Consider the following 15,042-nt stretch of genomic DNA (forward strand, 5'->3'; position numbering starts at 1 on the left):
AGCCGGCTTCCTGAGTGCACAGGCACACAATAAACCCCCCAAAAAACTTGGTGTGTGTGTGTGTTTCTTGGACTATGTATGTTCTTTTCACTACCCGGGTAGGTTTACGTTTGTTCTTATCTGTATTTCAAATGAAGGCACAGGATGATGATGGTTCCAAAGATGCCACGGCCAAGGGTCAGATTCAGATGATCTATCCCTCTCTAAAAACCAATCTATGCATACAGTACATAATGCATTAGTTACTTTTGCCTCATTTCTGTTCAAATCTGACCAACTTATCTCCATTCAAATGTCAAATCAAATATAACCAATTGTAAAGGATATAAATACTAGGTCATTTCCAATGAACAACAATCAATCAATCAATGTACTTCCATCTCACAGCATAGAAATGAAATCATGAGATTTCTGAAACCAGATATTTGTTTTTAACCTTTTAAATCTATTTATGCATTTTAATAACATTTTAAACATCACATTTTAATATATTCATTCTTTTTAACAGTTAAGATGAACTTATGTTCCTCATATACATATCAAACATTTATATTGGCAATTAAATGAACTAAATCACCCTTATCTTACATGACAAACAAGAGGATAAATACTCCCTCAATCAAACGACTTCTAAGTCTAAAGTATAAAGGCACCTTTAGCGGTGTGAATACTATCAAAGATCTGCTACAGTGGTGACTAGCTTAGCTGAGCTAGCAGCAGAGCTAAAATCAAAACAAATTCACATTTAAATGCTAGCGATTAGCACGCGGCTCGCGCGATTAGCGATCTTTTATGAGCATCTTAAACAACATAAAACAATCTGAATCTGTCTATATGGCATCAAACAGCAAGAATTAGGGTCACAACTCCGATTGGTTTTAGAAGAACGGTATTTTGCACCATAATGGAGCTAGCACAGTCAGCATAACACTCGCATTAGTATTAGCATCCTTAATACGGAGGTATCTTGAGGAGCTCGCAGAGTCATGCGGCTTAACTCTCTCTCTCTCACAGCTTTCAACCTAATGGACACACAATATTTCAATACTTGGTACGAGATTTTTCTTTGAATTTCTATCCCTCAGAGGATATTTCCATACCAGTCCTTGATGCTTTCTGGCAACGTCTCCACTGGAGGAAAGGTGTGTTTTTTTTGTAGAAAATGAAATTTATAAATATAATTTTATATATATATTTCATTAATTTAATTAAACATACTGGCTCTATTGTGAAAGTTTTTCTAAAGGGAGAGATTTTTAATGAAAACCAATTAAAATGAAAACTAGATTTGTTCCTTTCACAAAAATGCAGGCTAGATTGTGTTTATTTATAATGTAAAACAAAATTCTGAATATAGTAACAGATTTTAGCCCAGCACGGGGACTAGGTTTGCCACCTTTGATTTGTGAAAAACCGGGACACTCAGATGATTTTATTTATTTTTTTTGGGGGGGGGGGGTACAATTTCTGGTAAGCTACGTTTTTTTATTATTGCTTGAAACAAATTTCAGGATTTCAATTCAGTTCAATTCTTGTGATTTGATTTAATTGACTAATTTGGATAAATATTAGGTACACAAGATAGGCATTAATTTTTCTCAAGAAAAAAATCTCACCTAATGCTGTAAACATACAGCCCTATCAGCTAGTAGTATTATTTAAGGTTAAAAATAACTCAAATTAAATATAATGCGTTTTTTATTATAATAACAACAACTTTATTTAATGATAAGTAAAAATATAATAAATATGTAATATAGTAGCCTACACATGTTTAGCAAAATACTCTCTATAGCTCTTTTTTTCTAGCCAACTAACGTGCTATAGCCTATATTATGGTCATCAAATGGCTTTCCTGAGGTAAATGTTATGTGACAATTGTTCTCCAGCTGTTTTATTGACCCTTTCCGCGGTTGAAAAACACTGACTGATCGATATTATGTATGATGAATATACATTTCGGTAAGTTGTACTGTTTCTTTTAACATTGTTCATTCGTGTTTATTTACTATTAGCTAGTAGAGATGATCGGTTCACGTGCCGCTATAGGGATCTTTCAAGTCACATTTACAAACGCCAAAACGGTGTTTATTGTTTTAATTTCGTAATAAAATTGACAGAATCTGAGAGCTGAGATTTTTTTTATATCATAAGTAACCTGCTCTGTCTAGTCTGTCGGTCTCCGTGTCCTCTTTGCTTCGCGATTTTTCTGTGAGAAAATGGATGTGTGGCGTGAGAGCGTGTGAAAAGTGTCAATTGCGTGTGGCAGCTCTGCAGTAACAGTAGAAGGAAACGGTTTAATTTGAAACCAGGAAATTCTACTTTAGAAGTACATTTTCACAAAAAAAAAAAAAACAGGACAATTCATGTCCCGGGAAAGAATATACATTTTCCGGGACTGTCGCTCAAAAAAGAGAACAATCCCTGGAAAACCGGGACGGGTGGCAACGCTAACGGGGACTCTTACAGTCCTTCTCTTCCACCAGAAATATTAAGATCATTACTTCCAGTAAATTCAGAAAGTTTATAAGAAACATAATATATTTCCAAAATGAACTATAGAATATAAATGAATTAAAGACAAATCTTTATTGTGATGCCTGAAAAAAGTGTGAGCAGCATTCATTTAAAAGTCAAGGTGTTTGAATACTTGATGCCACTGATATAAGAATTTTAAATGCATTCTGAAAACAAGGGTAGAAAAATCCATAAATCAAAGGATTACAAGTAGAGTTCAAATATGCAAACCAAACCAAAGCATCAAAAACATCAGCAGGGGTTAAAAATTGGAAAAAAGGGTCGAGAGCAGCAACAGTAAAGATAGGTAGCCAGCAGAACAAAAAAACACCCATGACAATGGCCAGAGTTTTTGCTGCTTTTCTCTCTCTGTGAGCAGAGCTTTGGCTCTTCAACCCTCCTGCTGCAGCCACAGTCACTCTTTCTGACATAACCTTTGCATGCTTTTGTGCAACATGGAATATTTTCATATACAGAGAGCTCATAATCATTCCGGGAAGAAAGAATGTGAGAATTGGACATATAATACCCCACTGTTTGTTAAAAAACAGAACACAACTTCCCACACAGTAAACCTGCAATATTAGCATCTCTAGTCCAACTGCATTTATCCCTGTAAACACAACAGAAAAGCTGTACACAAATGAAAACAGCCATGTAAATGTAGTAAATACAGTCACAGTGTTGTTTGTGACCCTCATTTTGTATCTTAAAGGATCACAAATGGCCCAGTACCTGTCAATAGATATTAAACTGAGATGCAGTATGGAAGAGATACAGAATGTCATGTCTAAACTAGAATGTACTTTACACACAAAATCTCCCAGATACCAGCAGCCTTCAACAGATCGCACCATGCTGTACGGCATGACCAAAGAGCCCAGCAGACAATCACAAGCTGCCAGAGAGCGAACGATCAGATGAGTTGGAGACTGTAGATGTTTGAAGTGAGAGATGGAGATGATGATCAGCAGATTCCCAAAAACTGTTGTGAGGATCATCAGCACCATGAAAACATACATTGCCACTTTAACTACAGTAAGACGTTGTACTTTAGGACAGGAGTCCAGCTGGAGTGGATAGCAGAGAAGCACATTCTCAGTGTCAGTTTCATTTGAAGTCATCCCGTCTACTCCAGATGAGATGATTTCTTTAATTGTAATAAGGCAAAGGATAACCAAAATAATTTTGTAAATGATAGGTTGGTAAAGGGCAACATCCAAAGAAAGGTTTACATATATATAGCACATCCCCATCTAGTCTAACTCTATAAATGGAGTATCTCAGTCTTGTTCATATATACTCTCAGAAGTTTGAGTTAACCCCCCTACATCTGTCGATGTAACCCATAGTAACAAACAACAAAGTCAAGGTCAGTACTCTGAACATCACAAAACAAGCAACTAAAGTCACAACAAAACAACAGAAAAAAATAAAAGCAAATAGTAAGAATAAATGACAATTTTTGAGAGATTTAATGTGTTCTCTTATTTGCAGTTGATTTCATCTAAGGCTGTGGCTGTAAGTCCAGGCTGGGCCACAGTACAGATTTTTTAAATCTTATAAGATTTTCAAAATGTGACAGACCACAAACATGACCACAAAAATCATAAACTTAACCGTGTTGTTCCTCTAGTGTGTGGGGTGCTGTGTTGTGAAAGCACACCACGCACAAAGATACTTATTCACAAACAGCCAGATTCCTTCCTGTGAACATGGGAAATCACGCAAAATCTCTCGCATAAATCATAAACAAACATCGGCTGGCTTTGTTTTTTTGGTGTGTTCCGCACCGTTGGCTATAGTCAGACACAAAGTCAGTACACGAGAAAAAGAGCAAAAGTGATGAAAGTAAGCAAAGAAGTAATGACGGCACAGACAGAAGGCTGTTCTAATCTTACGTCATCTTACCTGAGCATTCCACTGCGCAAATATTTTCATAATAATATGAGCAAAGTGGAATAAAGAACGTTATAAGCATGATTGATATTCAAAACGTTAAGCAAGCGTTACTTTGTTTATGGTTTGTATAGTGTTAGTTTTCATTTTCATTTATTGAATGATGAATATAGTCGAATATATCTGCTTAAAGGTCCTCTATGCGATGTCACGCGTTTTTTAGGCCAAAACATTTTTTGTCACATACAGCAAACATCTCCTCACCATCCGCTAGCTGCCTGTCCCCTGAACACACTGTAAAAAAAACGTGGTCTCTGTAGACACCCCAAGCTCCACAAACGGCAAGAAAAACAAACTGGGCCAACCTGCACCACGAAACATAACAAACTGTTCCAGCCAATAACCGACCGACAAGAAGGATTTGGGGTGGGGTTTGGGGGGTTAGTGCGCGGATGAGGAGGAGGGAGGGTCTAGCTAGCCTCCGTTTTGTTTGACAATACTTTAAACATCAACAAGAAGTGACATCACCCAACATCACTTAGAGCACCTTTAAATAAACAGTTATCTCCTTTACACGCAGACGCAGAATGCGCATGATAGTTGACCAGCACTAACTCCACAAATGTGGCGAAGTCTTCCTTTTTATGGTTGTGATTTTAGAACTGGTCATTTTGGAGTGAGTAGGATTTTTTTTTTCTAGTTCTGGAAGTTAGAATATGTATATTATATCACACTCTTTTATTTATTTTTTATATGACCAATGCCTTAAGGGTTAGAGGACACATGTTTCAATAAATAACATATTTTTTTGTAACTATACAGTAGGTTACATGGACTAGTGTACAGGGGTTACCTCGAATCTGTGTGGCGGGCTTCAGTTGTAGTTGTTGTGTTTCTGCTCTGGGGCACGTACTATGATGGTAGTTAAACAAACTCAGGGTTACAGGATTAGTTTGGAGTTGACAAAACCAAACCAATCCAATCAGACTTTGTTGGTACCATGACGCTGATCATCAACTTTCTCTGTCAACGTTGGCTTTGATCCTGAGTTAAGGAGGTTAGGTTTGACATCAGTAGTGAACAGCCAATTACATGCTGTGGAACAGGGAAACTGTGATTCACTTTTCGCGAGAGAAACAGCGCGGTTCACTTCTCTCTTCTGTAGAATATTACGAGATTAAAAAAATTCCCCAAAAATGTTGTAAGGATCATCAGGACCTAGAAAACATACATTGCCACTTTAACCACAGCAAGACACTGTACTTTAGGACGGGAGTCAAGCAGGAGTGGATAGCAGAGAATGTAACCCATAGTTACAAAAAATATGTTATTTATTGAAACATGTGTCCTCTAACCTTAAAGGCATTGGTCGTATAAAAATAAATAAATAAAAGAGTGTGATGTAATATACATATTCTAACTTCCAGAACTAGAAAAAAAAAAAAACCTCCTCACTCCAAAATGACCTTTGAAAGAATGACTAGTTCTGACATCACAACCATAAAAATGAAGACTTCGCCACATTTTTGGAGTGGGTGCTGGTGAACCGTGATTCCCCATTCCCCATTTGTCTGGCTGAGGACCACATCAGCCCTACTCCACATCCAGAGACCAGCCATCCATTGCCCGCGAGCTGCACGGTGGAGTTGCAAGAGCCCACAGCAGACTATGGAGATCGGCCTGGCATGATGGACGAGACCGAGCCTACAATAAGGACATAAAGTGACATCGCCCCGGAGCCAGATCCACACGGAGAGTCTGACCAGGTGCGTAAGCGCAACACCTACGTCACAGAGGGAGTGCTTGTGGAGTTCGAGGGCTGTGAGGGAAGCCCTGCCCACAACCCCGCCACTTTGGAGTATATAGTATATGGCCTCTGTAAATTATATGGACGAACTATTGGAGGTGTTTAAGGAGGTAAATTCCCTGTTTCTCCTACCCCAGCTGAATGAATGAATGAATGAATGAATGAATGAATGAATGAATGAATGAGGCATTTATATAGCGCTTTCATATGTACTACTGTACACCCAAAGCGCTTTACAATTATATCAGGGGATCTCTCCTCAACCACCACCAGTGTGCAGCATCCACTTGGATGATGCGACGGCAGCCACAGTACAACGGCGCCAGTGCGCTCACCACACACCAGCTATAGGTGGAGAGGAGAGAGAGTGATAGTGCCAATTCAGTGTATAAGGGGATTATTAGGAGGCCATGATTGGTAAGGGCCAATGGGTGGAATGTGGCCAAGACACCGGGGTTACACCCCTACTCTTTACGAGAAATGCCATGGGATGTTTAATGACCACAGAGAGTCAGGACCTCGGTTTAACGTCTCATCCGAAGGACGGTGCTCTTTGACAGTATAGTGTCCCCGTCACTACACTGGGGCGTTAGGACCCACACAGACCACAGGGTGAGCACCCCCTACTGGCCTCACTAACACCTCTTCCAGCAGCAACCTGGTTTTTTTTTTTCTCAGGAGGTCTCCCATCCAGGTACTGACCAGGCTCAGCCCTGCTTAGCTTCAGTGGGCAACCAGTCTTGGGCTACAGGGTGATATGGCTGCTGGTTCTGCTCATCCCTGAATCTCCTGTTTCCCTGCTGGTTCCGCCAAGCCCTGAATCTCCTGATCCCTGTTGGTTCTGCCCAGTCCCTTGTGGCCTGTGTTCCCAATGATCCTTCCCAGCCTCCTTCTCCTAGCTCCTCTTCCAAGATCAGCCAGTTCCTCAGCCCGCCTCTGCTGGTTCCCTTCAGCCCCTCTGCATTTCCAACACCTTTTTGTGAGGAATGGCATCGGAGCTTCAGTCCTCCAGCTCTGTCCACTAGGGAGGTTCCCCTGGCTCCGCTTCCTGCCTACGAGCCCGTCACTCCACCACGGTCTGTCTGCCTTGGCTTCTCCCTCCCTCGGCTCCACCAGAAACCATCGTCCTGACGGCTTCACCAGGCTACTTTGTCCCACCGGCTCCGCCTTGCTCAGACGCCATCCTGCCTGCACCTTTGGCTCCGTCTTCATCTTTCCCCCGGCTCCGCCTTTGTCTTCAGTCCCACTGGCTCCATCTCAGTCCTCAGGCTCCCATGTTCCACCTCAGACGCTCATCGCTGTGGCTCCGCCTCAGTCTCCAGTGCCAGAGATGTCACGTGGGCTCTTTGGCTTGTCAGCTCCACCTGGGTCTCCATCTCCAGCAGCTCAAGTTTGCTGGTTCCTGGCCCGCCTCCTTGTTGAACGTTCGCTGGTTCCCGGCGCACCTCCTTCCCTGAACAGTTGATTAGTAACGTTTATAAATGACATTCATGGATGTCATGTTGGTTGAAATTGTATTGTCACCACCTTTTACTAGCGAAGATATGCCCACAGCAGTGGCTTAGCGGATGGGCACACAGGGCATGCAAACCTTCCCCCCACTATGCAAAACCAATTTCTACTGAGGGGGAAGATGATCTCTACTGAAGGGGACCCCCAACGGAATGCGATTTCTACTGAGGGGGGCCATGGACGAACCGCAAGTTCGCGATTTCTACTGAGGGAGTCACACGGATTTGCACTGGCCTGCAGCTGTATGGCTGTGTGCACTGCATATACCATGAGGACTCCAACTGACCTGGGAAATGTTTTCCATGCAAATATTTTAGCTTATTTAATATTTATTTAATATTAAATATTTAGTTATTGTGCGTCACACTTTTCTGTTGACTGAACCAGTGATGTGATTTAATCATTCTTCGATTTCAAGTCAATTCATTCTTTTCAATGAATTAGTCAAAACGGTCTGAATCCATTCCCATTCGTTTGGACTGCTCTCTCGCTGAATCATCTGAAGCTATTTCTCAGTCAGCAAAACAAACAAACAGTATTGACAGAACAAGCAGCACTTTTTATTATGTGAATATGCACTAGACTGATGTCTTTGACAATTTCATTCCTTTTGCAGTTTTTGGGCTTAAAAATCTTTAAAACGTGTCAAGGCATACAATAATTTTGCTCTGCTCTACCGTTGCTTTCACATATCTTTTGGTCCGAGGAGTCTCATTCGTGCATAATAGTTAGGCTACATGAGTGTATATTGATTTTTAAAAAAACCTTTTAGAGTTGTTTGTGCCAAAAAACAAAATCCCCCTCTATGCATGAAATCCGGCAGGCGCCCATGGTAATAGCTTGGAAAATTTACTATAACAGACTTCAAAGTGTACTAACTAACACAATTAATACGGACAGACTTGAAAGTTGACTATAAAAGGCTGTATACTGTAGATTGAATAACAGTCTAAATAACATTTAAATATGAATAAATCGATGATGAACTTTTTAACTTATTTTTCATTTGCCACAGGTTACACTAACCTAGAAAAATAGTAATGCAGTTGTGATAGCAGAGAGTGTTTTATTTCTTGAGTCTTGATTATGTATTAAAAAGCAGGCTATATAGGATGTTTTATTATAACTTAACATATTTTAACATATAACATATTTTATGTCATGTCATCATGTCCCAGCCCCTCTTTTTCACCAGATTACTAAAAATATTCATATCACTGCTTCCAATAAATGCAGAAAGTTCATAAGAAACAGAAACATTTTAAAAATGGCTTTAGCATATATGAATGAACTAAAAAGAATTACATAAAAAAACTTTATTGTGATGCAATAAATCTTGAAATAAGTGTAAATAAGTGTGAGTGTCATATTCATTCAAAAGTCAATGTGTTTGAATCCTTGATGCCACAAACATAAGTGCATATAAGAACTTTAAATGCATTCTGAAAACAAGGGTAGAAAAAGCCATAAATCAAGGGGTTACAAGTGGAGTTAAAATATGCAAACCAAATTACAACCTCAAAAACATCAGCTGGGGTTAAATAATTGTAAAAAGGGTCGAGAGCAGTAACAGTAAAAAAAGGCAGCCAGCAGAGATAAAAAACACCCATGACAATGGCCAGAGTTTTCGCTGCTTTTCCTTCTCTTTGAGCAGAGCTTTGGCTCTTCAACCCTCCTGCTGCCGCCACAGTCACTCTTTCTGACATTACCTTTGCATGTTTTCTTGCAACATGGAATATTTTCATATAAAGAGAGCTCATGATCGTTCCAGGAAGGAAGAATGTGAGAATTGGACATATAAGACCCCACTGTTTGTTAAAAAACAGAACACAACTTCCCACACAGGAAATCTGCAATATAAGCATCTCTAGTCCAACTGCATTTATCCCTGAAAACACAACATAAAAGCTGTAGACAAATGAAAACAGCCATGTAAATGTAGTAAATACAGTCACAGTGTTGTTTGTGACCCTCATTTTGTACCTTAAAGGATCACAAATGGCCCAGTACCTGTCAATAGATATTAAACTGAGATGCAGTATGGAAGAGATACAGAAGGTCATGTCTAAACTAAAATGCACTTTACAAAAAAAATCTCCCAGATACCAGCAGCCTTCAACAGATCGCACCATGCTGTACGGCATGACCAAAGAGCCCAGCAGACAATCACAAGCTGCCAGAGAGCGAACGATCAGATGAGTTGGAGACTTTAGATGTTTGAAGTGAGAGATGGAGATGATGATCAGCAGATTCCCCAAAACTGTTGTGAGGATCATCAGCACCATGAAAACATACATTGCCACTTTAACTACAGTAAGACGATGCAATTTCACACAGGAGTCAAGCAGGAGTGGATAGCAGAGAAACACATTCTCAGAGTCAGTTTCATTTGACATCATCACGTCTACTCCAGAGGCTGAGATGATTTTCTTTGTAACCATAAAAAGCAGACATTTATAAACCAACATAAAAACAGAATAATTTTGTAAATTATAGTTTGGTGAAGATCAATATCCAGAGAAAAGTGAACATGCCCATAGTTTTACTCCCTAACTGGACTCAGAGCAGCTCAGTTGTGTCCATATATGCTCAGATTCGAGGTAACCCCTGTACACCAGTCCATGTAACCCATAGTTACAAAAACAACAAACTCAGGATATTAAAATGATCAAATTAATACTTCAACTGTGTGTAGTGATCAATGGCGGAACTAGAGTTTTAAACATGGGGTGTCCAAGGCTATAGAGGGCCAGAGACGATTAAATAAATGTTTGTAACCCTAACCTGGCATTAAAAAAAGTTTTATGATTGCTGGCTAGAAGTGAATCTCTACAATGTGGCAGATGGTGTGGTCTGTGAATCTTTGAGAAGAAAATTGGTATCAGTAGGCTATATGTCTGTTCCAATCCATTCAATGACACTGACCCAGCGCTGGGTTGGTGTGTGAGAGGGTTCAAGGTTTAAAGCAGGGGTTGGCAAGTAAGTTTGGCATCGGGCCAAAAAAAAAAATTTGCCACTAGATGGCAGGCCAGAACATAGTCAATAGATAAGTTAAGAAATTGATGAAAAGGGCAACTAGAATTGCCTGTGACAAACTGTTACAGTGTCTTTTGTAACTGGTTGTGAGCTGTTACTCTGTGTTAAATCCTGTAGTAGGACAGTCATTGACAAAACCCACACTTGTGTGTCAGTGTCTGGGTTTTACACTGGATAAATTAATAAGCAGTAGTGACACGTAACCTGGCAAGTATCTTCATTCACCAACACAGACCGCCTTGCTAAAACATACATATGTGGGAGATGCGGAATGGATAAAAATAACTCAAAATATAAAAAATAAAATAAAATCCTTTTTCCATATTGTGAATAATAAATGTGTATCAATTTAATTTGCTTGTTACACAATGGAGCCTAACTTATTGTAATAATTATTTTAGTTAGGCTACTTTTATGCTCAGAATTATTCCTTGGCATCCCCACGTACTAAACTGCATCTTTTTGAATTGTTTGCACGCTGGAGGTACGCTACGTCGTGTGCAGAGTGATGTTAACATTTAAGCTAGCTGGTGAGAGAAAATGGCACTATCAAAGAGACTAAAGAGGAAAGTTGACAGCAAAAATAGGGCATAAAAAGAAGGAGGGAAAGACAACTATGCGTTCATCCTACCTAGCTTTGTGAATGCAAAGCCGGTGTGTCTTTTCTGCAACGAAGCGAACCACAGACTCTTTTGAATGTCTTTCAGAACTTTTCCAATTAAAAGCTCTCAATTCATCTCAAAATAAAACATTGCTGCAAAAACATTCTCATACTTTTATTTTGAAGGCAAAATCACTAAAGATGAAGTGATTGTGAGTAACTGTTGCTGTCATGATTCAGAACCAACTGCTATCAAAATAATCTGGCTGCGGGCGCGGGCCAGATATTATTGCTGGCGGGCCAGTTTGGGCAGTTTTGCCGACCACTGGTTTAAGGTGTCTTTCTTAGCACCCGAGGGTAAATTTGTTGTGCAGACAGGAGAATCAGCAATCCATAATTTAGACAAATTCATAAGACATCAGAACATGCATTAAACCATATACCATTATAATATAATATCAAAAAGTTAAAAGTATAAAAAACTCCTAAGAAAAGAAAAAGGTTATGACAATGTGCCTCTACATACACACTTACCCAAACCTCAGAAGCATAAAGTGCCATGCATGGCAAAGTTTGTCATCTCATACTATTTTTATTTAATAATGTAATCGCTACAGGTACAAAAGTATTGCTGTATTTTGTTCTACACCTAGAGGCCACAAAATTACAAAAGGGACGGAGCTGGAGTTCAGAATGGGAACAGTCTTTAATAATAGAACTCATCATCATTTGTATTCTCAGTAAAATTGACCCAGCAACTGAGTTACACAAAAACTACCTATAGCACCTGGGTAAAAATAATGAAACTAACCCAATAAAATCCAGCATTTTTTAGAGTGCACAAAATGCTCCATCAATGTTCAATAAAATATATATATTTTTCTACAATCATATACTGTGCACATAGTTTTTTTTAGAACCATATCGTTCTAAAGAAGCTTTTTATGATAATTGTTTCTTTTTGTTGAGTTTAGAATTCTTTAAACCCGCCTTTTTTTTATTATTAATCTGTAACTGTAAAAAAAAAAAATCCATTCAAAGCCACTTTGATACTGATTTTCTGGAAGTCAACCATGCAACTACACAGACGGCACATTCTCAACAGGTACGAGATATCCTTCTTTAGTCTATACATTTTAAATTTCAAATTGTTACTGGTTTCCTACCAATAATGTATTTTTCTCTTTTCAGTTTTTGAACAGATCATGTAAGTGTGGCCAGCTTTAGTTGTTCAGTACGAGGATACGAGGATATGCCAAAATGAGAATGTTTTTCCAAAGGGAGACCATTTAATGTAAATCCATTAAAATGTGAGTTTATTGTTCAATTTAAACTGTTAAGTTTACAAAAAAAACAGACTGTATGTTGTATTATAACTGAACGTATTTTTCTGAACATAGTACAAACAAATTTCTAGAATTTCTACGAAAATATTTCAAAAAAGTTTTTTGAACATTGATTTTAGCATTTAGCATTTTGATTCAGATCACAGATCACTGTTCTTTATTATGATGCCTGAAATAAGTGTGATTGTCGTATTCATTTAAAAGTCAAGGTGTTTGAATCCTTGGTGCCACAGACATACAGTAAGTGCATATAAGAATCTTAAACGCATTCTGAAAACAAGGGTAGAAAAATCCATAAATCAAGGGGTTACAAGTGGAGTTAAAATATGCAAACCAAACCAAAGCATCAAAAACATCAGCTGGGGTTAAATAATTGAAAAAAGGGTCGAGAGCAGTAACAGTAAAATATGGAAGCCAGCAAAAATAAAAAACACCCATGACAATGGCCAGAGTTTTCGCTGCTTTTCTCTCTCTGTGAGCAGAGCTTTGGCTCTTCAACCCTCCTGCTGCTGCCACAGTCACTCTTTCTGACATTACCTTTGCATGCTTTTGTGCAACATGGAAGATTTTCATATACAGAGAGCTCATGATCGTCCCAGGGAGAAAGAACGTAATAATTGGACATATAAGACCCCACTGTTTGTTAAAAAACAACAGACAACTTCCCACACAGGAAATCTGCAATATTAGCATTTCTAGTCCAACTGCATTTATCCCTGTAAACACAACAGAAAAGCTGTAGACAAATGAAAACAGCCATGTAAATGTAGTAAATACAGTCACAGTGTTGTTTGTGACCCTCAATTTGTATCTTAAAGGATCACAAATGGCCCAGTACCTGTCAATAGATATTAAACTGAGATGCAGTATGGAAGAGATACAGAAGGTCATGTCTAAACTAGAATGCACTTTACAAACAAAACCTCCCAGATACCAGCAGCCTTCAACAGATCGCACCATGCTGTACGGCATGACCAAAGAGCCCAGCAGACAATCACTGGCAGCCAGAGAGCGAACGATCAGATGAGTTGGAGACTGTAGATGTTTGAAGTGAGAGATGGAGATGATGATCAGCAGATTCCCAAAAACTGTTATGAGGATCATCAGCACCATGAAAACATACATTGCCACTTTAACTACAGTAAGACGTTGTACTTTAGGACAGGAGTCCAGCAGGAGTGGATAGCAGAGTAACACATTCTCAGAGTCAGTCACATTTGACATCATCACGTCTACTCCAGATGAGATGATTTCTTTAATTGTAATAAGGCAAAGAATAAGCAAAATGTGTAAATGATAGGTTGGTAAAGGCCAATATCCAGAGAAAGGTTAACATAAATATAGTACATCCCCATCTAGTTTAACTCCCTAAATGGGCTCAGAGCTGCTCAGTCTTGTTCATATATAGGCACAAATTCGAGGAAACCCCTGTACACCAGTCCATAGTTACAAAAACAACATGAGCCCAGGAGATTAAATAGAGAAAAATTAATACTTCAACTGATTTGAAGATCAATGGATGGGTTGGAGACACATTAAACTACCATCAGCCTGAACTGTTGGACCATGGCAGAATGGATTCATGTTGTTCACATAAAACTAATGATATTGACAAACAAAAACTGATTAGAATGACAAAAACAATAAAATTACTAAAACCAACTAGAATGAAAACAGAAAATAAAAAATAAATACTAAATCAAAGTAATAAAAACTATAATAGTTTCTCAATAGCTGCGTTTCCATTACCCTTCAAATTGCGCAAATTGAAATTGCAAATTGAAAATACGGCCAATGGAAACACATAAATTTTGCAAAAACTTCCACTTATTGCAAAAAAGTTTTTACGCTCGAGGTGGTTTTTCAGGCAATTCGGATTTTTCCCCCCCCGCTAAACTACAATGGAAACAGTTTTTGCGCATTTACAGGTCACCTGACGTAGCCTAGATGACGCAGTGTGTTTGGACAGAATACGAGACAGAGTTCTTTATTAAATTCATAAAAGACAAAAGAATTACAGGAATACTGGATTCTAAACCTCAAAGAAATGCAACAATCAAGACATCGAAGCAGAATTGAGGGAGAAACACCCAGAAACACCAGCCGCTCCAAGTATAAGGGTCTTTCCTTACCATTAAAGCAACAACATGGAACTTTTCCTCTGCGGTCGCCCTACAGGTTGGAAGCGGAATTGTCCATTACCGCTGTCGTAAAATGATTTACGGTTACTGTATATGAAGCATGCAGGGTTTTTTCATATGGGCAATGATAATATTATTAATCTTCCTCCTTTCATAATTTATACATGTTTAGTAGACTAAACA

The 15,042-nt window shown here is 38.9% G+C and overlaps 2 protein-coding genes, 1 long non-coding RNA gene and 1 pseudogene across 4 annotated transcripts in view; all 4 read right to left on the reverse strand.

The window, feature by feature from the left end:
* LOC307168678 overlaps positions 1 to 15,042 on the reverse strand; it is a 380,672-nt gene that overhangs the window by 113,688 nt on the left and 251,942 nt on the right. The gene's annotated exons all lie outside the window — the stretch shown is intronic.
* Positions 2,634 to 3,641, reverse strand: LOC307168582 (trace amine-associated receptor 4-like; the record flags this gene model as incomplete). Its single annotated transcript, XM_079888699.1, has 1 exon — positions 2,634 to 3,641. One exon carries the CDS (start codon positions 3,639 to 3,641, stop codon positions 2,634 to 2,636), a length of 1,008 nt encoding a protein of 335 aa, XP_079744825.1.
* LOC307168785 (trace amine-associated receptor 4-like) lies at positions 9,106 to 10,134 on the reverse strand (the record flags this gene model as incomplete). The annotated part of the gene is made up of 1 exon (XM_079889024.1): positions 9,106 to 10,134. One exon carries the CDS (start codon positions 10,132 to 10,134, stop codon positions 9,106 to 9,108), a length of 1,029 nt encoding a protein of 342 aa, XP_079745150.1.
* LOC307168583 (trace amine-associated receptor 4-like) lies at positions 12,912 to 13,945 on the reverse strand (annotated as a pseudogene). Its single transcript has one exon. The product of its transcript is annotated as a trace amine-associated receptor 4-like (transcript).

Source organism: Squalius cephalus (genome assembly GCF_949319135.1).
Source record: "Squalius cephalus genome assembly, chromosome: 12".
Taxonomy (NCBI): domain Eukaryota; kingdom Metazoa; phylum Chordata; class Actinopteri; order Cypriniformes; family Leuciscidae; genus Squalius; species Squalius cephalus.